The sequence below is a fragment of the Bison bison genome, unplaced genomic scaffold, assembly GCF_000754665.1.
Source record: "Bison bison bison isolate TAMUID 2011002044 unplaced genomic scaffold, Bison_UMD1.0 scf7180017864499, whole genome shotgun sequence".
Classification (NCBI taxonomy): Eukaryota; Metazoa; Chordata; class Mammalia; order Artiodactyla; family Bovidae; genus Bison; species Bison bison.
The window spans coordinates 5,123,057-5,146,505 of NW_011495058.1; the positions used below are offsets into that span (position 1 = coordinate 5,123,057).

At 43.0% G+C, this 23,449-nt stretch overlaps 1 protein-coding gene across 9 annotated transcripts in view; it reads left to right on the forward strand.

Annotated features, from left to right (window-relative positions):
* The window catches only part of LOC104980385 (cytochrome c oxidase assembly factor 1 homolog), a 94,419-nt gene extending 71,230 nt beyond the window's left edge, over positions 1–23,189 (forward strand). For 4 of the 9 annotated variants that reach the window (XM_010829062.1, XM_010829064.1, XM_010829058.1 and 1 more), the window contains 5 exons: positions 15,833–15,884; positions 17,238–17,337; positions 19,342–19,490; positions 21,354–21,430; positions 22,216–23,189. In XM_010829062.1, the coding sequence (XP_010827364.1) occupies positions 17,253–17,337; positions 19,342–19,490; positions 21,354–21,430; positions 22,216–22,312 (408 nt within the window). In that variant the 5' untranslated portion in view covers positions 15,833–15,884; positions 17,238–17,252 and the 3' untranslated portion in view covers positions 22,313–23,189. Of the gene's footprint in view, positions 1–15,832; positions 15,885–16,546; positions 16,676–17,237; positions 17,338–19,341; positions 19,491–21,353; positions 21,431–22,215 lie in introns of all 9 variants that reach the window. The other 5 variants (XM_010829063.1, XM_010829060.1, XM_010829066.1 and 2 more) reach the window with 2 other exon arrangements.
* Positions 23,190–23,449: the final 260 nt, after the last annotated feature.

The following is a 23,449-nucleotide window of genomic DNA, read 5'->3' on the forward strand; positions in this document are numbered from 1 at the left end:
GGGGGCTTGTGACAGGAACGGGGGCCAGTGGCCTGCAGGGGCTAGCTGCCAGCATGTGAAGCTGTGCAGACCCGTGACGGGAGTCAGAGTCTTATGTGGGCCTTACCTGTTGATGTGCATGTGTGTGGCTGCCAGGACTAGCCATGGGGCAGGCTGGGGCCTTGCTCTCATGCAGCAGTAGCAGCCAGAGTTGGCTGCTGGTGAGGATCCTGGGCTCAAGCAGGAGGTTGGGGGAAGGAATAGGGAGGGACATGGGCCCTGTTGACTGTGAATATGAAAAAACCTACGGGTGAGAATCTCAGTGGTGAAGCCTGCAGGGGGTCCACAGTGGCTGTACTGGCTATTGGTTTTGTCAGCTGTGAAAGCTACCAGGGTCCTGCCTGGAGCCATCTGCTGGGGTCCACAGTGAAGTCCTCAGGGATGAAGATGCCAGATCTGCAGTGTCCACAAGGCCTGTTGTTGTCCTCAGAGGTGAAGGCTTCTGGGATCTTCTGCAGATCAGGCCACTGGGAACTGTGTTACTCCTGCTGCATGGCTGAAGCCCTGGCCCTTCCTCCCTTTCTGAGCCCTCTCTATACAGGTCAGCTTTGCTAGTCTCTGGTGGGGTGAAACTGCAGCAGATCCTATGTGCAGTGCCCTGGAAGGCTGGGAAAGCTGGTTGCTCACCTGCTTCCCTTTTCCTGGTAAGGAGAACTCTCTCCCATGGGGAAGTTCCTTCCCTCTTAGCACTGAGCAATGCAGGCCTGGGGATGGGCTGGTAAAGGCAAATCAATCTTTTTACCTTTTTTGTGCAGTTATTCTCAGGCTTTTTCTTCTACTATGTTGCTGATGGTTCTTAGGTGACTCCGTGAACTCCCCAGGAGCTATTTTCTTTTATGGATAGCTGGCTAATTGTTCTTTCTTGGGAGATGGAGGCTGGGGTCTGTTACTGTGCCTTATTGCTGATGTCATCGTATGTTGTGTGTTTTTTTACCGTGCGTGCGTGTGTACACACACACACACGCATGCACTGTTTGGGGAGGAAAAACATTTTATGTGCTGAGAATTATTCAGTGTGCAATATTGGATCCAGACTTCTCTTGCTCAATATAGTGTTTGTAAGGTTTATTCTCACTTGTTCATTTTCATTGCTGTTTTCTTCTCCATTCTTATTTGGGGCCTATTATAAATAATATGGCTATGAACATTCTTGTATGTGCTTTTTGATGTATGTTTTTCTGTGTATCTTGGAGTGGGATTTCTGAGTTATTGGGTATGTACCTGTACACTTTAGTAGATACTGTCAAATAGTTGTCCATGGTGGTTATACTCTAGCAGCAGTGTATGAGTGTTCTGGTTTCTTTGAGGAGATGTGTGTAGAGCTCTCACATGTTTAGTAAATATGTGGTAGCTATTTTTGTTTTTATGAAGATGACTCCTGGATGCCTTACTTATCTGCAGGAACTGCCTGTGTCGGTTCCATCCACTGCAGTAGGGAATTCAGGTAAGGGAGAGCTGGCATGGAGAGGAGAGGAGGGAAAGGAGCTCACTTGGGGATATGGATAAGTGTTGAAGAGAGACTTAGTTTAAGCTCCCAGGGATGCCTGGCCTAGAGACAGAAATTTAGGAATCTTAGTAGACCCAGACTCAAGTCACTGAATAACATCTTAGGTGAAGATTTTGATGGGAATGAAATTTGGTGAAAGAGGGGAAATGGTGTATGTTAGTTTGTTATGACCACCATGACAAAACACAACAGCCTGGATGGCTTAAACAACATAAATTGATTTCCTCACAGTTCTAGAGGTGTAACCAATTTTGGTTTCTTCTGAGGCCTCTCTCCTTTGCTTGTAGATGGCCACCTTCTCCATCTGTCTTCACTCGGTCCTTCCTCCGTTTGCCTACGTGTCCCTGTACAAATTTCATCTTATAAGGACACCAGTCATTATTGGATTAGGGCTTACCCTAACGACCTCATTTTAACTTAATTACCTCTTTGAAGTGAAAAAGAAAGTGAAAGTCGCTCAGTTGTGTCCAACTCTTTGCCACCCCATGGACTATACAGTCCATGGAATTCTCCAGGCCAGAACACTGGAGTGGGTAGCCTTTCCCTTCTCCAGGGGATCTTCCCAACCAGCGATCAAACCCAGGTCTCCTGCACTGTAGGTGGATTCTTTACCAGCTGAGCCACAAGGGAAGCCCCAAAGTACTGGAGTGGGTAGCCTATCCCTTTTCCAGCTGATCTTCCTGACCCATGAATCAAACCGGGGTCTCCTGCGCTGCAAGCAGATTCTTTACCAACTGAGCTATCAAGGAAGCCCTAATTACCTCTTTAAAGACCTTATTTTCAAATACAATTACATTCTGAGTATTAAGGCTTCAACATATGAATGTGGTGGGTGGGCCGTGGGAGGGCAAGTTCTGTCCCTAACACAGAATAAGGGAGAATATAAGATGGCGAGAGGACGAAAGATGACGCGAGAAACTGAAGGGGCCTGGCCAGAGAGGCAACAGGAAACAGAGAACTGAGTTTGTGCAAATAAGCGGAGGACTTCAGGGATAATAGAGGAGACCACAGACTCCCAGATTCGAAATCATCTAATCCCCCATGACAAACTATGTTACTTTTCTTTTTATAAAATGGGAGCTTTTAATAGAAATGCTGAAGTAAATGTTTTATAGGGTTTGCCTTACTCATACTTGCAAAATAGTTATGAATCAGTCTATTATTTGAAGTTTTGGATGCTGGAAAATACTCAGTTATCTTGCTGTGTTTTCAAATCTTTGGTAGAATGGTCTTGAAATGTATTTTGTTCAAACAGATGAGACATCACAAGTAGTCAGATTTAGGAATCCTTGTTGTTCAGTTGCTAAGTTGTGTACAACTCTGCGACCCCATGAACTGCAGCACGCCAGGCTTCTCTGTCCTTCACCATCTCCCTGAGTTTGTTCAAACACATGTCCATTGAGTCAGTGATGCCATCCAACCATCTTATCCTCTGTCTCCCCTTCTCCTCTTGCCCTCTATCTTTCCCAGCATCAGGGCTTTTCCAGTGAGTTGGCTCTTCACATCAGGTGGCCAAAGTATTGGAGCTTCAGCTTCAGCATCAGTCCTTCCAGTGAATACTCAGGATTGATTTCCTTTAGGATTAACTGGTTTGATCTCCTTGTTGTCCAAGGAACTCTTAAGAGTCTTCTCCAGCACCACAGATTGAAAGCGTCAAATCTTTGGCAGTCAGCTTTCTTTATGGCCCAACTCTCATATCCATATATGACTACTGAAAAAACCTTAGCTTTGGCTATATGGACCTTTGTTGGCAAAGTGATGTGTCTGGCTTTTAATACACTGTCTAGGTTTTTCATAACTATTCTTCCAAGCAGCAAGCATCTTAATTTTGTGTCTACAGTCACCATCCACAGTGATTTTGGAGCCCAGGAAAATGAAATCTGACACTTTCTACATTTTCCCCATCTATTTGCCATGAAGTGATAGGACCAGATGCCATGATCTTAGTTTTTTGAATGTTGAGTTTTAAGTCAGCTTTTTCTCTCTCCTCTTTCACCTTCATCACAAGGTTCTTTAGTTCCTGTTCACTTTTTATCTTTAAAGTGGTGTCATCTGCATATCTGAGGTTGTTGATATTTCTCCCTGCAGTCTTGATTCCAGCTTGTGATTCATCCAGCCCAACATTTCATGTGGTGTACTCTACATGTAAGTTAAATAAGCAGGGTGACAATATATATCCTTGATGAACTCCTTTCTCAATTTTGAAGCAGTCTGTTGTTCCATATCTGGTTCTAACTGTTGCTTCTTGTCCTGCATACAGGTTTCTCTGGAGGCAGGAAAGGTGGTTTGTTACTTCCATCTCATTAAAAATATTCCACAGTTTGTTATGATCCACACCATCAAAGGCTTCAGCATAGTCAATGAAGCAGAAGTAGATGTTTTTTTGGAATTCCCTTGCTTTTTCTATGATCCAGCATATGTTGGCAATTTCATCTCTGGTTCCTCTGCTTTTTCTAAATCCAGCTTGTACATCTGGAATTTCTTGGTTCATGTACTGTTGAAGCCTAGCTTGGAGAATTTTGAGCATAATTATGCTGGCATGTGAAATGAGTGTAATTGTACAGTAATTTGAACATTCTTTGGCATTGCCTTTCTTTGGGATTGGAATGGAAACTGACCTTTTCCAGTCCTGTGGGTACCACTGAGTTTTCCAAATTTGCTGGCATAATGAGAGCAGCATCATCTTTTAACAGCATCATCTTTTAAGATTTGAAATAGCTCAGGTGGAATTCCATCACCTCCATTAGCTTTGTTCGTAGTAGTGCTTCTTAAGGCGCACTTGACTTCACACTCCAGGATGTCTGGCTCTAGGTGAGTGACCACACCATCATGGTTATCTAGATCATTAAGAGCTTTTTTGTACAGTTCTTCTGTGTATTCTTACCACCTCTTTTTAATATCCTCTGCTTCTGTTAGGTTCTTGCCATTTTTGTCCTTTATTGTGCCCATCTTTGTTTGAAATGTTCCCTTGGTATCTCCAATTTTCTTGAAGAAATCTCTAGTCTTTCCCATTCTGTTGTTTTCCTCTCTCTTTGCATTGGTCACTTGAGAAGGCTTTTTTATCTCTCCTTGCTGTTTTTTGTAACTCTGCATTCAGTTGGGTATATCTTTCACTTTCTCCTTTGCTTTTTGCTTCTCTTTTCTTAGCTATTTGTAAGGCCTCCTCAGACAACCACCTTGCCTTCTTGAATTTCCTTTTTTTGGGTATGGTTTTGGTCATTACCTCCTGTACAGTGTTGCAGACCTCTGTCCATAGTTCTTCAGGCACTCTGTGTACCAGATCTAGTCCCTTGAATCTATTCGTCACCTCCACTGTATAATTTTAAAGTAAGTAAGTGTTAGTTGCTCAGTCGTGCCCAACTCTTTGCGACCCCATGGACTGCAGCCCACCAGGCTCCTGTGTCCATGAGATTTTCCAGGCAAGGATACTGGAGTGGGTTGCCATTTCCTTCTCCAGGGGATATTCCCAACCCATGGGTTGAACCCTGGTCTCCTGCACTGCAGGCAGATTCTTTACTGACTGAGCTACAAGGGAAGCCCTTTTATAATCATAAGGGATTTGATTTAGGCCATACGTGAATGGCCTAGTGGTTCTCCATACTTTCTTCATTTTGAGCCTGAATTTTTCAGTAAGGAGCTAGTGATCTGAGCCACAGGCAGCTCCAGGTCTTTTATTTATTTATTTATTTATTTTTTGCTGACTGTACAGAGTTTCTCCATCTTTGGTTGCAAAAAATATAATCAGTCTGATTTTGGTACTGACCGTCTGGTGATGTCCATATGTAGAGTTGTCTCTTGTCTTGTTGGAAGAGGGTGTTTGCTATGACCAGTGTGTTCTCTTGGCAAAACTCTGTTAACCTTTGTACTGCTTCATTTTGTACTCCAAGGCCAAACTTGCCTATTATTCCAGTTATCACTTAACTTCCTACTTTTGCATTCCAGTCCCCTATGATGAAATGGACATCTTTTTTTGGTGTTAGTTCTAGGAGGTCTTGTAGGTCTTCATAAAATTGTTCAACTTCAGCTTCTTCAGCATTAGAGGTTGGGACATAGCCTTGGATTACTGTGATGTTAATGGTTTGCCTTAGAAGCGAACCAAGATCATTCTGTCATTTTTGAGATTGCATCCAAGTGCTGCATTTCAGACTCTTGTTTTCTATGAGAGCTGCTCTATTCCTTCTAAGGGATTCTTGCCCACAGTAGTGGATATAATGTTCATCTGAATTAAATTCGCCCATTCCCGTCCATTTTAGTTCATGGATTCTTAAAATGTTGATGTTCACATTTTAGGAATCCTAGTTTACTGTTTAAAGCTTTCTCCCAAGACTCTTTTTTATCATTTCTAAATTCTAACTGCATGGTAGTTTTGAATGCTCAAGGTATTTGTGAAGAGGTTTACGTGTGATGATAAATTCTGTGAAGTCCGTCTGCTACGTGCCTTGTCCTGCACCCTTGTTATTTTGCTTCCTATCAGACATCTGTTGCCTTCTTTGCGTCTCCACTGCTACCAGCTCATCTTCTCGTTGCCATCATCTTCAGTGTGGACTGCTGCAATAGGCTTGTAATTAGACTTTCTCCTTCCGTCTTTCCCCTTCTAGAGAAGTCTAAAAAGTACACCCCCCAAAACAAAACCTGATAGAAATCTTCAGCAGTTTCTCATTATACTTGGAATAAAATTCAAACTCAATAGCATACCCTACAAAGCTTTATGTGGTAAAGACCCTGCCCACCCTCATTTACCACACTAGTCTGCTTCCTGCTGCTTTGAACAAACCAAGCTGCTGGGTGCTTTAGGGCCTTAGCCCTTCCCCTGGTTTTCAGATTACTCCTTCAGTTTCAACTCCGAACTTGGTAGAGAGGCCTTCCCTCACTCCACAGCTGAAGTTGCTCTTTCCCATTTTCATACTCTAGCATGTCACGTTTATGTTGTACATATGTAAGTAAGTGAGTAGCATACTTTTGTAAGGAACTGTCAAACTGTCCTCCAAAGTGGAGGTACACTCCCACCAGCAGTGGTTGTTCCACATCCAGCATTTAGTGTTGTCAATGTTTTGGATTTTAGTAGTTCTAATAGATACATAATGGTATCTCGTTGTTTCAATTTGTAATTTCCTAGTAACATTTGACATTGTCTTTTGAATGCTTATGTCATCTGAATTTCTTTTTGTTGAACTGTTCAAAAATTTTGCCCATTTTTAATTAATTCGTTTTCTTAATGAGTTTTATGATTCTTTGTATATTTTAGATAAAAGTCTTTTATCAGATACGTCTTTTGCAAATATTTCCTCCTAGTCTGTGGCTTGTCTTCTCATTCTCTTGACACTATTTTTTCCTAAAGTATTCATCACTAACTAAAATAGTCTTATTGTTTATTGTATATCTCCTCCCACTACAGTGTAAAATCCACAAACAACTGTCTTGCTTTCTACTGTATTTCCAGTGCACAATATGATGCTTGGTATTTTGGAGGAAAAATATCTGTTGATTGAATGGATAACCACTGTTAACATTGTTAGTTTGTTTTATTCTTAATGAAAATGGTATTAAACTGATTTATGTTCTTCCATCTTCTTATTTAAAACTCAGTTTCAAAATTTTACCATTTTATCTTCAAAATTAAGGATAATAGCCACTTGTAATAGTATGAGATGAATTTCCACAATGGCTCAGATTAATTGGTTTAAGACATCTAATTACTGATTTATACTTGTTTTGCCCTCTCATGAGCCATACAGATTTATTCTCCAAGAAGTTGTCACAGGGTTGGGCAGTGAAAACAGGAGAATGTTTGCATCAGTCCCACAAAGCCTTATGGAAGGAATGCCGCCTGTTAAGACACTGCAAAGTTTCAGTATGTTCAAATATGTATCGATACACACACACATTGAGCTTGCAAGGTTCAAAAAAATTATGCAAATTCCCTGTTCTCGATTGCTTTTTTGTTAATTGGATTTGTTAAAGATGGGAAATGACATGTTGGTCTCCTACTATGGTGGTTTTCAGTTTTTTAAATTTTATCTTTAGTTGTTTTTGGCAGTATATTTTAGTGTTGTTTGCCACCAATTTTTATAACTATTGTATTTTTGTCTATTTTTATCCCAAGTAGTGCTTTTTGCCTTGAACTGACTCTTTGTTTCCACTCTGCTTTGTTTTTGTATGAATATGCCAAGTCTTCTGTTTTTAAGCCTTCATTGCATTTTAGATTGTTACTCTTAAAAATAATGTAAATTTGAAAGAGTTGATTTTTTAAAAATCCTTTTAGAAAAGCTTTTAAAAGACGTTTTGGTTCTCTGTTGCTGCATAACAAACCATCTCGAAACTTAGTGGCTTTAAGCTAGAACTATTTTGATAACTCTCCTGATTTATAGTTGGAATAGCTGGATAGTTCTTCTGTTCCATGGTTATTCAGCTGGTACTGCAGTCATCTGGTGGCTCACTAGGACTAGAATGTCCACGAAGGCTCATTCACGTGGTTATTAGTGCCTTGGTGCAGGGATAGTTCTTGGGACAGTGGGGCATACTGTTTATCTGTCTACCTACTATGTAGTCTCAGTCCTCTCCCTTACCTGTGGCGTCTTCACTTACTCTTTTTATGTGATCTCTACAGTAGGGCAGAGTAACCATACTTTTTATATGATGGCTTGGGACTCCCAACAGTGCTGAAGTGAAAGCTGCCAGGCCTCCTCAAAGCTGAGGCATAGAACTGCCGCAGGGTCAGTTTGGCCTCATTCTGTTGGCTGAAGGAGTCCTAGAACCAGGCCCGATTCATATCAAGGTGCGAATACCAGGAAGCGTGGTTCACTGAGGGCATCCTGGGAGCCTATTTACCACAATACGAGAGTCTAAACCCTTCACATTTATTTTAATTGACATGATATTGTTCTTAGGGCTCAGACTTTTACTTCCTTTTGTGAATTTGCATATGCTTTTAATTCTATTAACTTCTGTATCAACATCAAGAAAAGTAATAGTACTTGTACTCCAATTTGGCTCAGATGATAAAGAATCTGCCTGTAATGCAGGAGACCTGGGTTTGATCTCTGGATTGGGAAGATCCCCTGGAGAAGGGAAAGGCAACCCACTCTAGTATTTTTCCCTGGAAAATTCTATGGAGAGAGGAGCCTTGCAGGTTGCACCATGGAATAAGTTATGATGATTGGGGGCTTCAGCATGATTTTACTTATGTTTTATATATATTATGTGGAATTTTAGGCCATGTTATAAATTTGAATATTATATATATCTTTTTAAAAGTTTTAGATGTTTTAATTCATTTTGTAACAGCATAAACAATAATTTTTTAGATCTAATTAATTGGATCTAATTAAATCTAGATCTAGTTAGTTAGTTCAGTTGCTCAGTCATGTCCGACTCTTTGCGACCCCATGAATCACAGCACACCAGGCCTCCCTGTCCATCACCAACTCCCGGAGTTCATCTAGATCTAATTAAATCTAATTAATTGCATACTGTCTTTCCTAATACACTTTTTTTCCTAGATAATTTGGATTTGTTTTTTGATAAAATGTAATATATCTTTAATGTTTCAGGAAGGCTATGTGGATTATGTAACATCTGGGTTCTTTCCAAATACATAATGACTTCCTCTGTCTTCACAGAGTTTGATTGGCTGTAAAGTTTTTGTTTGTTTGTTTGTTCTTGGCCATACCACATGGCTTGTGGGATCTTAGTTCCTTGACCAGCGCCCCTAGCAGTCAAAGAGCTGTCTTAATCACTGAATTGCCAGGGAATTCCTGGTTTTAGAGGTCTTGGATTACACTCAGTGCTTCCCAGGAATTTATTGTTATTATTCTTTTGTCTTGGGAAATTTATTGTCATTTATGGGTATACTGTTTTAGGGTACTGAGATTTTTTTTCTCCCCCTGTAATAAAAAGTTTTTGCCAGTGAGGGTTGGTGAATAGATCTGGAAGATGATGTACATTTTTGTCTTTTTTCAATTTTGTTTTCTTCTAGTATAATTCTGTTTTGTCTTGTCTTCAGTTTAACAGCAGTTATGATGATCAGGTTTGTTAGATCTTAGTTCTGAAATTGGCATTTGTCATTTACTCTGTTTTTGCTCTTTTATTGTACATTATGGGAAAACTTTTGTTAACTTTTGGCCACACCACATAACATGTGAAATCTTAGTTCTGTGATCAACCAAGGATCAAACATGCACCCCATGCATTGGAAGATGGAGTCTTAACCACTGGGCCACTGGGCCAGTCTTCAAGGGAAGACTTGAATGTAACTTCTTGAATGTAACTTCCTTATTATGAATTCAGCTTTTCTGGTCATGTTAATTCTGATGTTTTTCTCAAGCGCTAATGTCAGGGTGGCTCAGATGGTAAAGCATATGCCTGCAATGCAGGAGACCTGGGTTCAATCCCTGGGTTGGGAAGATCCCCTGGAGAAGGAAATGGCAACCCACTCCAGTACTCTTGCCCGGAAAATTCCATGGATTGAGGAGCCTGGTGGGCTACAGTCCATGGGGTCACAAAGAGTCGGACACGACTGAGTGACTTCACTTCAGTGTCAGGTGTGCTGTTGCATTTTCGAGTTTCCTTGGAATCTTACCTGAGTTTCTTCTGTTTCCTTCTTAGCATGATGTCTCTTTATTCCCATCTTGTGTGTTCTTAGTCAGTCAGTCGTGTCTGACTTTTTGTGACCCCATGAACTGTAGCCTACCAGGCTCCTCTGCCCCTGGGGATTCTCCAGGCAAGAATATCGGAATGGGTTGCCTTGCCCTCCTCCAGGGGATCTTCCCAACTCAGGGGTTGAACCCAGGTCTCTTATATTTCACGCAGATTCTTTACTGTCTGAGCCAACAGGGAAGCCCATCTTACTTGGTTCTTACAGGCAGTGTCTTTCAATAACTAAGGATGTGTCCAAATCAATGCTCTTCTTCATATTATTTTATTTCTTGGAGTAAATTGTTGCCAGTGCCAGTCCTTTCTCTACTTGCTGTGAAGTTTTACTGACTAGGATTGTAGCCTCTGAAACTGGATGGGGAAGGGATCGTGGCTGTCAGGGCTCACCCAGTGTGGGGCTGGCTGCCTGTTTCCTGATTGCTGCAAACCCAGGAACCCTGGGCTGGGGGTGGAGAGAGGTGAAGGGCTGCGCCTTCTTCCCACGCACTTCCTGGCAGCTGTGCTCTTACCCTTCAGAGGTAGGTGGGGCTGCGGTTGGCCACTGAACTGTGTCTTCTTTCACACTAGTTAGTGGAACTTTCTCCCAGATTTTAGTAATATATTACTGTCTGAAGTAGGCTCTGCTTTCTGTCTTTTCTTGTGTGTGTTTTTATAGGTGTTTTAAATGGGATTTAAAAATTTCATGTCAGGTCGCCTGGTGCCCTCTTAAGCTACATTTTGTTTTCATCCTATATTTCATTATTTAAAAAAAAAAATGTTAAGGAGCTTTCTAGGTGGCTCAGTGGTAAAGAATCCACCTGCCAGTGCAGGAGACGCAGGTTCAGTCCCTGGGTTAAGAAGATCCGTTGGAGTAGGAAATGGCAACCCACTGCAGTATCCTTGCCTGGAAAACTTCATGGACAGAGGAGCCTGGCGGGCTGTAGTCCATGGTGTCACAGGTCAGAAACAACTGAGCGACTGAGCGCAGTCCTTTTTATTGGCACCAGGATCTCTTCCAGGTAGTCACTGTTTTCCTGGAATCACTACCAGGTACTTGAATCTATTATCAACACTGGACAGCCTTTTATCAGCATTCCTAACTCACCTTTACCCGGGGGAAAGTTGCCTCCTGCCAGGTTCTTTCCTCATGATTATCCTGAGTTCAGAACAGAAAGTTTTCTTCTAGAAACACTTGGTTATTCTAAGACTCCAGAGCCAAAACTGGTTAGAAAGCTTAATTTTTAAAATGTTTACCTTCGTAGTCTTTTGATTCAGGGAAGGGGTTTAAACAACAAAAATTTATATTGTCAGAGTTCTGGAGGCTGGGAGAACCAAGACCAAGGTGTAGGTGGATGGCTCCCTCTGAGGCCGCTCTCCTTGGCTCGCAGGTGGTCCCCTTGCTGCCTCTTCACGTCGTTTTCTCTGCACACCTGCATCCCTGATGTCTCTTCCTCTTCTTATGAGGATATTAGTCAAAATGGACTAGAGCTCCACCTTCCTGGTCTCATTTTAACATGATCACCTTTTTTTTTTTTTTTCATTTCTCATTTTTATTGAGGTATAATTGACAAAATTGTCAGATATTTAAAATATACAACTGTGATAATCTAATATACATAATGTAAACACTGTAAATGGATTCCCTCTAACAAAGCCATCACTTAACTTTTATTTATTTTGGGGGAGAATATTTATTGTCTTTTAATTTAAAACATCTTTTAATCACATTTATTTGCATGCTGCTGTATTTTTGGTTTTTGTTTTTAGCCTCTTTTGTCTCCCTTACCTCAAAACACTACATTTCATTCTTTTAAAATTTAGCCCCAGTTTTCTTTTTTGCTAGTCACACTTCTTTTCTTATATTTTATTTTTTGTCTCTTTTTGGTCTTTTTTGGTCTAGTCCTTCCTGTTCTTTCACTTTATTTCTTACTGCCTTAATTTTTTCATGTCGGTTTTCTTAAGTCGGATGTCCTCCCCTCCTCTGCCCTCTCTTCCTCTCATGGTTTGATTTTCTAAAGGCTGGAAGGATGTGTAGTCTTCTAAGAGTGGCAGTATTGTAGGCAGTGTCATTCAACAGATGGGAAGACCTGCCTCTCCTCCATCCAGTATTTTCTGAGCAGTGTTCTCTCTGTCTTGACCCTTGAAATGATGACTTGGGGATATATTGACACGTGAACTTTAGAGTGGCTTTTGGACAGCACATACCACCTGTGTGAGAATCTGATTATTCTGAAATCTATGATCTGTAATGTGTGTTTTGTCACTCAGTGGAAGGACCATGACTTGCAGGGTCAGACAGACGGACGTCATTGCTCTGCTATGGAAGAGCTACGTGACTCTAAGCTGTCCTCAGGGGATTCTGACGTGCAAAGGTTGAGATTGCACCGTGAGACTGCTTCCCTCCTTCCAGCTCAGGTATTTTTCTGTGGCTCGAACCCTCAGGGGTTCTTCTGTCCACCCTGCTGCTGAGACTTCTGCAGACCTCCTTCATCTGCAGGGGCTTGAGGGGAGCAGCCAGGAGGTAGTCTCCAACCCTATGCCAGCTCTCACATTTTGATTCTAGAAAGGGGATCAGTACTTTGAAACCACTGGGGCCCAAGTACCCTTTGTGTGTCAGAACAGAGCTATTAGGACTGCTTTCTGGACACATCTTGCCTGTACTTTGTTCCACCTTCCCGTGGCTAACCATCCCTTAATCTTCAAAATGAGTTGCAACCCTTTCCTCTTAGTTAATTGTAAAGCAAAAAAAAAAAAATTCTTCTTGGCTGTGTAGTAGGCTAATTGAGGGCTTCCTGGTGGCTCGGTGATAAAGAATTCACCTGCCAATGTGGGAGATGTGGGTTCGATCCCTGGGTCAAGAAGATCCCCTGGAGAAGGAAATGGCAACCCACTCCAGTATTCTTGCCTAGAGAATTCCCATGGACAGAGGAGTCTGATGGGCTACAGTCCTGTGGTTGCAAAGAGTCAGACACAACTTAGTGACCAACCAATAAGAAGAGTAATTGAATTTGAGTTTCTTGGGAGATTTTCACTTTGTTAAAAAATCTTCAATTCTTATCAAACACTTAGATATAAAATGTCACCTTCCTGGAGGTAGCCTAAAGTCTGTCTCTAGTTTTACAGAGCTTTTTTGAATTTTTTTGTGAGATTAGGGGCTGCTGAATACTTTATTCAAAAGTTAGCTGATGAGGCAGGGAAACTGAAGCTGGGTAAAAAGGAGCAGAGACTGAGCCCCCCTTTCTCCCATCCCAATCCCTTCTCCTTGCTTGGACACACTCAGTGGCTCCCTGGAGACCAGGTGGATCCTGACTGCCTTAGCGCTCCACAGAGTCAGAGTAGCAAGTCCTCACTATTTGGGTCACTTGTGAGATTCTATTTATGCTTTTTTTTTCTTGGACTGTGATTGTGGTTTTGATTATGATATTTTATAAAAAGATCTAGGGGTGCTGTTTGTAACACCACCCACTTGAGAGATTGCCTCTCTGAACACGCGTGGGAGAGATAGCAGGTATGGTATTAGGAGGGTGGTGTTCCTCCATGGACGCTCTGGACCTTGTAGCTACTTAGGCTCCCCTTTCTGCTGAGCAGATAGGAAGCTTGATGTCAAGACTGTGGCCACCTTGAGGAAATGGCTAGTGCATGACAGTGTATAGTTTGGGGTACTAACTTTACCCCAGTTTTTTCTTCTTAAAATTGTTTTCCATTTGTCATTTCCTTATCCATCTGTTTACTTCTCTTCTGACATGTAATACCCTTGTTAGCCCCATCATTCTTTTTAGAAGAAGTTGGTGTATAAATTAGCAAATATATAAGAACTGTCCTAAATATTTTAAGAAACCATCCTCTTGATCCTCACACTCTGGTGTGAGCTGTAGGCTGGGCTGTTGCAGAAGTCACCTGGCTGGTTGTGCCCTATCCCATCCCTCTCCTTTCTGCAGCTCTTTCCTGCAGAGTCGACCCAGCCACACAGAGTAGATGCTTCTCTGAGCAAACACCTCCATTTCTAGACCCGTTTCCCATGGTTCCCCTTCTGTACTTCTGCAGCTCTGGTTCTGCCACTCTGCCCTCCCTCTGCTTGTCATTTCTGTGAACCTGAAGCCCTCTTCCCACCCCTTCATCTCTCTCCGCTCTGTGTCGGTTTCCTCTGTGAAAGCAGGGCGGACCACTTCCTGGGTGCTACTTCCTCTCCTGCTCATGTGTTGGGTCACACTAACTGGGCTGCTCACCCACAGGGGCCTTTGTGCAAGTTAGAACAAGGTACTGCATAGGACTTCCTACTACTGGAAACTCATCCGATAAATGTATGAGTCCAGGCTGTTTACCCTGTGAGGGGCGCCCTGAGTGGGTGGAGGGTAGAGGGGTGTGCCTGCCTGTGCACTTGTGCTCCATGGCCCCGTGTTGTAATTGGTGGGAATTGTCCATATCCCCAGCACCATCAGTCTGGCTAGGGCAGGCCCTCAACACCTGTTTGCTAAGCTAAAGGAAGAACAAAGGTGTGAATTCATGCTATGCTCTTGTCTGAAAAATAGCAGGGAAAGCACACTTGACAAGGCTTTTGCACTGAATGTTGTGAATATATTATAACGCCGAGATGTATTTTTTTCCCCCCACATCTCAGTATTTCTGAAATGACAGATACCTTAGTCAGTGGACTGTGGTAGGTGAAGACACAGCCCCTGGAGCTGGACTACTTGGGCCTGAATCCCAGAGCTACCACTCACACACTTGTGAGATTCTGGGCATTTTACTTAATCGTTTTGTGCCTCAGTTTTAACAGCAGTTTGTTCCTCTACTTCCTGGTGTTGTAGTGAGAGTTTAATGGATTAATATATGTGCAGTGCTGGCTCAGATGGTAAAGCGTCTGTTGACAATGCGGGAGACCCAGATTCGATCCCTGGGTTGGGAAGATCCCCTGGGGAAGGAAATGGCAATCCACTCCAGTACTATTGCCTGGAAAATTCCATGGACAGAGGAGCTTGGTAGGCTACAGTCCATGGGGTTGCAAAGAGTTAGACACGACTGAGCGACTTCACTTTCCTTTCACTTTAGAATATCACCAGGCACATAATAAATAGTAAGAGATATGAGTAGTAGCTGTTAGCAGCACCATTAAAGGCGACATAGACATTCACTATATTGCTGTTTTCTTTTAACCCTGAAAAGCTGTTTTAATCCATGGAGCACAGCTTACATGGCTAAGCATCCCATGTCAGTAGCTGCAGACTGGCCACATTCTGTGTGCTGAGGTTGAATGCCCTCTCTTCCCGCACCAGTTTCTGGTTTGCTGCAGGAGAACATGCAGAGTGCACAGTATGCTGACAGGAAACCAGCAGGCTTTGTTTTTTCTTCTTAATATAGCAAAAGAGAAAGAGGGGAAACCCAGATAAGGCTCATTTTAGAACTTAACTTCTCCAAAGCTTAGACTGGTAATAAGTCTTAGCTGTGTAAAACTATCAACCAAAGAAAACTGTATTTGAGAAAGTGATTATGTATCCATTAATTCATTCACTGCACTAAGCAGCTTGTCGGATGTTAGTTCCCTGACCAGGGATTGAACTCAGGCTCTTGGCAGTGAGAGCCTGGACGCTTACCCACTGGACCACCAGGGGAATTCCCTGAAAAAGTTCTTCTAATGTAGTTTTTGTCTGATTGCAGGGCAGCCTTCCTTAGATGGTTTTCAAGGAAACTGGGCTATGAAGTGGCAAAGGTAATGACTGTTCTGGGGCCTAGCTCCCCATCTGGTGCCTTCCGGTGTCCTCAGGTTAGACAGTAGATGGATGTCTCTCCCCAAATAGTTGTGGGTTCCCCTGGTCCTCACTCTTCACTTGTGGCTGGCTGCAAGACCACGTCAGGGATGTGGTGGCTCTTCTCTGAATTGCTTAAGACTTTTCCTCCCGTCTCATGCTCAATTGAGAAACGATAGCCCTGTAGGAAGCTGTGCATGACTCCTGCTCACTGCCACACCCTGTTGAGCTCTCCTTCACGTTAAGCAAGATCTGACTAATGCATTCTTTGGAGATGCTCTGCCTGTTTTCATCGTGAGACTAAATGTTTTTTTCCCAGATGACACTACTGTAATTGAGTTTACCCTCCACTTTGAGAAATATCCTTACCTACCAGAGAGCACAGCCAAGACTCCCACGGCATTAGAGGACACTGATTTGGAGTTTTGGTACCCTTTCCTTAGTTGAACAAAACAGTATATGAGTAAACAGTATAGGGATGATCTGAAACTTATTTTAATTCGATTTATCTAAACCCTGAGTTTGATATTTCTGTGTAGAACTGGTCAACTTTAGCCTTGTCAGAGGGTGTGTTTAATGACCAGTTTCCAGAAAGAGTATCTACATGAGGAACTTTCTCCAACAGGCCTTCTTCTGAACCTTCAGGATTCATTTACCTTCAGGTTGCAGAAATGATAGGCAGGCAGCTGTTCTTACTCTCCATCGCCTAGAAAGTGGAGGAGCAGACAGTGGGAATGTGTTCATCTTGACTCAGGTTGGTTAGCGGAGACACTCGCTGATCTGAGTCCAGTGCAGTGGGTTTGGTGCACTGAACTTGCTGAGCTGGCTCCTCTCCATCTCTTCATTCAGCCCGAAAGTCATGGCCAGTTTCCTTATCCAGGGGGTGGGCCATTTCTCAAAATATGAAAGAAAGCAGCCAGTGACTGCTGAGGCCCGCTTGTAGGCTTACAAGACCAGCTATTGCCACAAAGGGAGAAGCTTCCTGTTTACCAGCCGGCGTGAGACAAAGTGGTTGTGCTTCCTGGCTGTGTGGGACTTGGCACGTGGGCCACATTCTGTCCATCAGGACGGCAGGGCTGAATGCCTGCTCTGTGCTCAGCCCTTGCCCCTGTGGCCCCGGTCCTGGATGCAGGCCACCCTCCGGAGGGCACTTTCACTTGGACTCCAGAACTGGCCCTGGCCTTCTGAAAGGGAAGGCGGCCTTGCCTCCTTGCTGGCTTCCTCCTTAGCTTTCCCTTCCCCATGGGGCCCAGTCCAGGCAGAACCCTTGGCACGAACCTGAATCTCACCATAAATTCACATCTTTTGTTCCTAAGTCTCTAGGAAGCAGGATGTCAATGCCTCTGGGGAAACAGGTCTTTTTCGCCGGAGTGGCAGCTAGTGGGAGCTGCGCCATCCTGTACTACCTGGTCCAGAGTAAGTATCCGGTGAAGCGCCCACGGCAAGGCCGCCTCCTAGTTCTCTTGGCCCTTTCCTCCATCAAAGGAAATACTTCAGATGCTTTCAGCAGATTAGAGACAGACGGAAAGGGCTATTTTGAGCAGCCAGTATACCATTCCATTGGCTATAGCTTCCTTCTCATCCTGTAATCCCAGTTTTCCCAGGAGCCACAAGAACAAATAAAAGGAACAGGACTCATTTGCGTAAGAAGCCTTGAAAAAGCAAGATGGGCTTTCACCCCTGTGCACACACAGGGGATCCATCAAGATTTCTGAGATTATGTAAAGAACAAAGGAAAGGGGGCTACCAGATGGTTCCCAGGTGTGGAAAACTGGCTTTCTCCAGTGTCCTCAGCCTGTTCACCCTGCCATTCTCTGCTGTTCAGTTAGTGGCAGACGGGACACCTTGAGCTGGGGACTGGGGCAGGAGCAGAAGATAAAAGCAGAGTCCAGGCTGGCAAAATCCTGACAGATGCGGCTTTCAGCCCCACTGCACCTAAATTTGAATTTGTAAAGATAGACCACGATCATTGGGAGCAGCTGAGACATTTAAGGGCATTTCAGTGCTACTGGTTGCGAAGCAGCAGCAGAAAGACTGACTTTCTTTGAAGATCTTTTATGCCTGCCCGGCTTGGCTCCTCACCCTGTTACTTCCTGCCCTGACGTGAGCATCACCCACAGCCAGGCAGATAGCCTCAGCTCCCTCCACCCGTTCTTCCCCACTTTCCTTCAGGGCTGACCCAGAGGTCTCTGGGTCTAGAGTTGGCCAGAGATGAGCATTCCCAGGGATAATTCAGACTGGAATAGCTCAGCACCACTGCCCCTCTGCCAGAGCAACGGAGGCAGAATGTGACAGGAATGAATACATTTTCAGGTTGAGGGCCTGGCAGCCTTTCCTTCTGAGGGAGCTGGGGTCAGCTGATAGTGATAGTCCAGTGGGCTCTGCGACCAACTGCGTGGGTTGAATCACAACTCCCAGCTCTGGCCTAGCTGTGTGACCTTATGGGGGAGTCTGTTTTCTTCCTGGGCCTGAGTTATCTATGTGATGAGGGGTAATATTTAGGGCCTCCGTGTGAGGTTGTTGTAAAAATTAAATCAGTCTCACAACTTGTGGGATACGGAGGAATTGCTCAGGGAAGGTGGTCTGGATGCCGCCTCTGCTCCTCCGTTTGTCATGGCTGCGACCTCGTTCACGCCTGCAGCCCTCTTCTGGGAGGCCATCCTGGAAGGGCATTCTCCTTGACCTCTCCAGGCTCAAGCTGCCTTTCCCATCCATTACTGTGATCTGGCCTACAAGTCTTTCTTGTTGCCACCTGACAACCATACTTGAGAAGCTTAGCTTCCTTTGGTCTCTCCCTGGGGAGGCTTGTCGTACCTGATGCTTTCAGGGAAGTGCTTCCTGGAGTTACCAGTAGTCTTTGGACCAAGGATACCTGAGGCTGAGAGCAGTTTATCTACATGAAATGTTGGCATAAATCTGTAAACTTGACAAGTTAGCATTTTCATGTCCTATTACTTGGCCTAAGGGTTTTGTTTTTGGTGGTGCAGTCTCTCTATATTTTGCTGGTTTATCAGGACCTTCCTCTTAGTAGAAGGAGTAATGTTCAGAAGTCAAGTTAGATTCTGGCCCCAACTCTGCTTCAGATATCACAGGACATAGAAATAGAAAGAAAGTTAAAGAAGGTCTGAGCAGACGCCTTACGTGAAGAAGGGAGGCAGTGAATGAGGTGAGGAAATAAGCAATGAAGTTGACACGGAAGGATCAAATACTTTGCTCAAGGTCACCTGCCACACCCCTGCAGATGCTGACTTCCTATGTTTTAGTGTCTCTAAAATGGACGGATTAGATAGACCTTAATAATAGTTCCACCTGTTGATTTCATGTTTGTTCCTATTTTCCATGTTGTACATGAATTGTGTCATTTAACTTTCTACAAGTTCAGTAAAGGAAATACATGTAACCTCTCTGTTTTCCACTTAGAAACGTTTTCCAGAGCTTCTTATTACCAGCTGGCCCTGGAGCAGCTGCACAGCCACCCTGAGGCACTGGAAGCTCTGGGCACTCCTCTCAACGTTCACTACCTCCGGCTCACCGACAAGTACAACTTCGTGGACATCGCTGATGCAAAGGTAACCTGCTCCCCCTGCGAACTGTAGGCTGGGTGCCTACCGGGTTGAGGAGGGGCTGCTGTAATCTGGAAAGGGTCTTGGAACAAGCTGGAGGAAAAGTTGCGAGATGGGAAAATCCACTACTTAGCACCTTTAAAAAAGCACTGTGGGCTAATTAACTTCCACACAAGTGTTCTCCCTTTCCGGGGAATTGACGTGGCAAGGAAGACCTGTTTGTGCTCAGGTCACCATCTTGAACTGAAGGTTCTCGAGCAATGATCAGTGGTGGTTTGCCAGTATTTCAGTTTTGAACTTGAAATATACCTACAGCTAATTGGTGCTCATTCAAATCTAAAAACTCTTTAAACTCTAGTTTTAAATGTAAAAGCTTCCATGCAATGCCAGTCCATTTTTTCAGCTGTATCTCACTTTTATATAGTTCAACTGATAAAACTCAGCTGAATATAAAAAGCATTTTTTTCCTTCTGTTAGAGGAATGATTCTAAGTTGTTTGGGGAATACAGAGAAGACTTTGAGGGAGTTTATAGTTTATGGCTGTGGTTCCCTCTGCCAGTGTGTTCTCAGAGGAGGTGTGGCTGGGAGAATGGGCTGAGTGAGGCAGTGAAAGGGCTGTGACGTCATCTTGGGAGGTGTGCGCTTGATTCTGCGACGAGCTGAAGGCCTGGAATATTTGGAGGATAAGAGTGACCTGATCTGACCTAGTTTATTTTTGTTCTTGTTGTTTTATTAACTTTAACAGGAACAGTTTTATTGGAATTCTCCCCCTAACTACAAAAGCAATTTGTGCTCAAGTATTCTGCTAAAAATAGTGGTTTAAAAAAACTTCTAATTGCTGTCTAGTTGGTTTTATATTGGATTAGTCCAGTTCGTTGGTCTTCTCCTATGAGTCTGTATCTGTCTGTACTAAGAGTTGTGGCTCTTCCTCTTTCATTTCTCATTCGGGTCTACTCCTTTTTTCTTGAGTCTGGCTAGAGGTTTGTTGATTTTTATCTTTTCCCAGCTCTAGATTATATTTATCTTTTCTATTGTTTTTTAAATCTATTATTTTCCTCTGATTTTTATTATTTCCTTTCACTGACTTTGGGCTTTGTTCTTTTTCTAACTCCTTTATGGTCCAGATCAGAGTATGGACCAATTTTTAAACAAATTGCTTTTTTTTTTTAATTTAAAAAATTTGTTTTTTAAATTTTAAAAATGTTTTTTTAAACAAAAAGGTTTTACCCTTTTTAAACAAACAGTGGACTTGTTTTTTGTTTTTCTATTATGAAAAGTTTCAAGTATATGGAAAAGATGAAAGAATTTATGCTGTGGAACTCATGTATCTGCTACCTGGATTCTGTAATATTTTGCTCAGTGTGCTTTATCCTGTACCTATTTGCCTACCTCTATTTGTTCATGAACCTATCTTATTATTTCCAAATAGCCATACACTTCACCTTTAAATTCATAAGCTGTATATCATTAATCAGAGTTTATGGTTGCTTTTTTTGAGGTAAAATTTACTCTCAGGATCTGATGAATTTTAACAAATGCATCCCCCTATGCAGTCCATGGGGTCGCTAAGACTCAGACACAACTGAGTGACTTCACTTTCCACTTTCATGCGTTGGAGAAGGAAATGGCAACCCACTCCAGTGTTCTTGCCTGGAGAAGCCCATGGACGGAGAAGCCTGGTAGGCTGCAGTCCATGGGGTTGCACAGGGTCAGACACGACTGAAGCGACTTAGCAGCAGCATGCAACTCAAGCCCCTACCTAGATATAGACTGTTCCCATCACCTGAAGGGGCCTCATGCTCTTCTCACATTATAGCCATCTCTGAGAGGATAGCATTGTATCCACTTACGTCTCTTTATACCCACCAGCTGAAGATCCCTGTCTCTGGACCAAAGTCAGAGGGCCATCTCTATGTCAGCTCATCCAGAGATGCCCCCTTTAAGAGGTATGATGGGAAAGTGGGTGGGGAGGAGGAGGAGAACCTTCTTCTGGAAACAATCTTGATTTCCCTTTTCAACTGCAGTTGTATGATTGCGGCACTAAGAATTAGTTTTTCAAAGCTTCAGAAGTTTCACAGCCAGGACAACATGCATGCCAGTGCTTTTGCTCTTAGCTCAGTCTGGACATTTTATCCAATGCAAACTACTGAATGTGAGGAGCTTTAGTTGGTGTGGTCTAGGTCTGCCATGCTGTGTCACAGTTTCCAACACTGCTGCCTCTGTCGTTACAAGTGAATAAAGGCCTGGGTTCCTGTTCCAGAGTTATTCATCACATTCTTTATGTAAGCTCTCCCTCCACCCCATTAATTGGCTTTTCTTGTCTGGTTGCCAGGAGCTAAGTCAGTCACTTCCCCCACGGGAAGCCTCTCTCTGAGATGTCTGCTCTTTAGCCAGGATGTATTTTAATTCCTGGGGACAAAAGGCAGTCCCTGCCTGGCCTCGCTGACCCCTGAGCCTGGGATTAGAGGCGGAGCTGAAGGTCGAGGGGAATTAGGAAACCAGGAATGAGGTGCTCCTTCTCTGATTCCAGCCATTCATTGTGAAACTTGCCTTGATGGCGATTTAAATAAAGATAGCCTGGAATAAAAGGTTAAAACATTGTTAACATACTGCTAACATAAAATAGTTTAAAAAATTTAAGAAATTCCAAACAACTGTTTATTTCCTTTTAAACCATGTCTCTTGCCTCGGTGTTTCATTGATGAGAGACTATACTTTTGGTTTTTCTCAGGTGGAACCTTCAGGAGGTCTTCTTAGAGCTCAAGGATGGTCAGCAGATTCCCCTGTTCAAGCCCAGCAGGGACAACAACGAGGTGAAAAAGGAGTGAAAATGAGCAGCTCCCTCTGCTCCTGGCCTCCCTGGTCACCACGCGTCCCCCGGGGCTGCAGGTGCAGCCATATGGTGATCTCTGTATCATTGTAATTTAACCACAGTGAACCCTACTGAAGTTTTTAATCAGAAACTTACTATAATTTATAAGAATTTGAAAGTCCTCTGTATAGAAGTATAGAATAAAGGGAATCAGTGTTAATAACGTTGATTTCTCATCTCTCACCAACCCACCCCACGCCAAAAATAAAAAAGTTTTCAGTGAAGTTTTCTAGCACTGACGTTTTTAAGTGTTAACATCAGAATGCCAAGGAAGACAGACAAGCACTTCTGTCTAGTCACTCTACCCTAAATTTATGTTAAGTAGCTTGTTGGTCACTCTCAAGTACTTAGGAGTTTTTCTTCTTCATTGTTTTATTTTCTTGTTTTAGTCACCAACTGTCTGCCTAATTGAAGACTCACAAAATAACTGCTTTAACCCAAACATTTCAAAAGCTTAAAACAACCACATTTTAGAGAATCTTACCTGTAGGTTTTCTTAGTCTTGCAGGGGGATAAGATCTTCTGAGCACCAGAGCCTATAAATCCCAGAAATCTGCCACTTTTGCTTTGGAAAGGCCAATTTAACCCCCTCAGTATTATTAAGCTTAATGTAGTTATAATCAGGGATGTTCATCAGCTCTTTTCCTGCGCTCTTAATATTCATTGAAGGGAAATTTCAAAAAGGTTATGCGTAAATGTGCTGGTAGAGTATGAGGCCTTTCATCGTTGTTCTGTAGTTTGTTTCTTTAAAAAATACTCTTTGAATAGAATATTAAGTGGAAAAGTCTTTCCCTGAGGGCACTTTTTCCGGTGTGGTAAATATTACGATCTGTGGAATCTTTTGTGCTGCTCTGTTCTTTAACAATTTATGTGCCGTTCTGTTCTCTAACAGCTTTTACTTCCTTTCAGTGTTTGCTGGATTTTTTTCTTGGTGTGGCCAAACCGTAGAAAACCCAAGTGGATCATCTGTTCTGAAGGAAAAGCAAGTAACAATTTTTGTGTAAAATTTGGATTAAGAGGCTTTCCTCTAGTATTATGTAGTGAAAAGATCCTTAATTTCTATTTGAGTCACCATCTTGGGTACTTTTTCCAG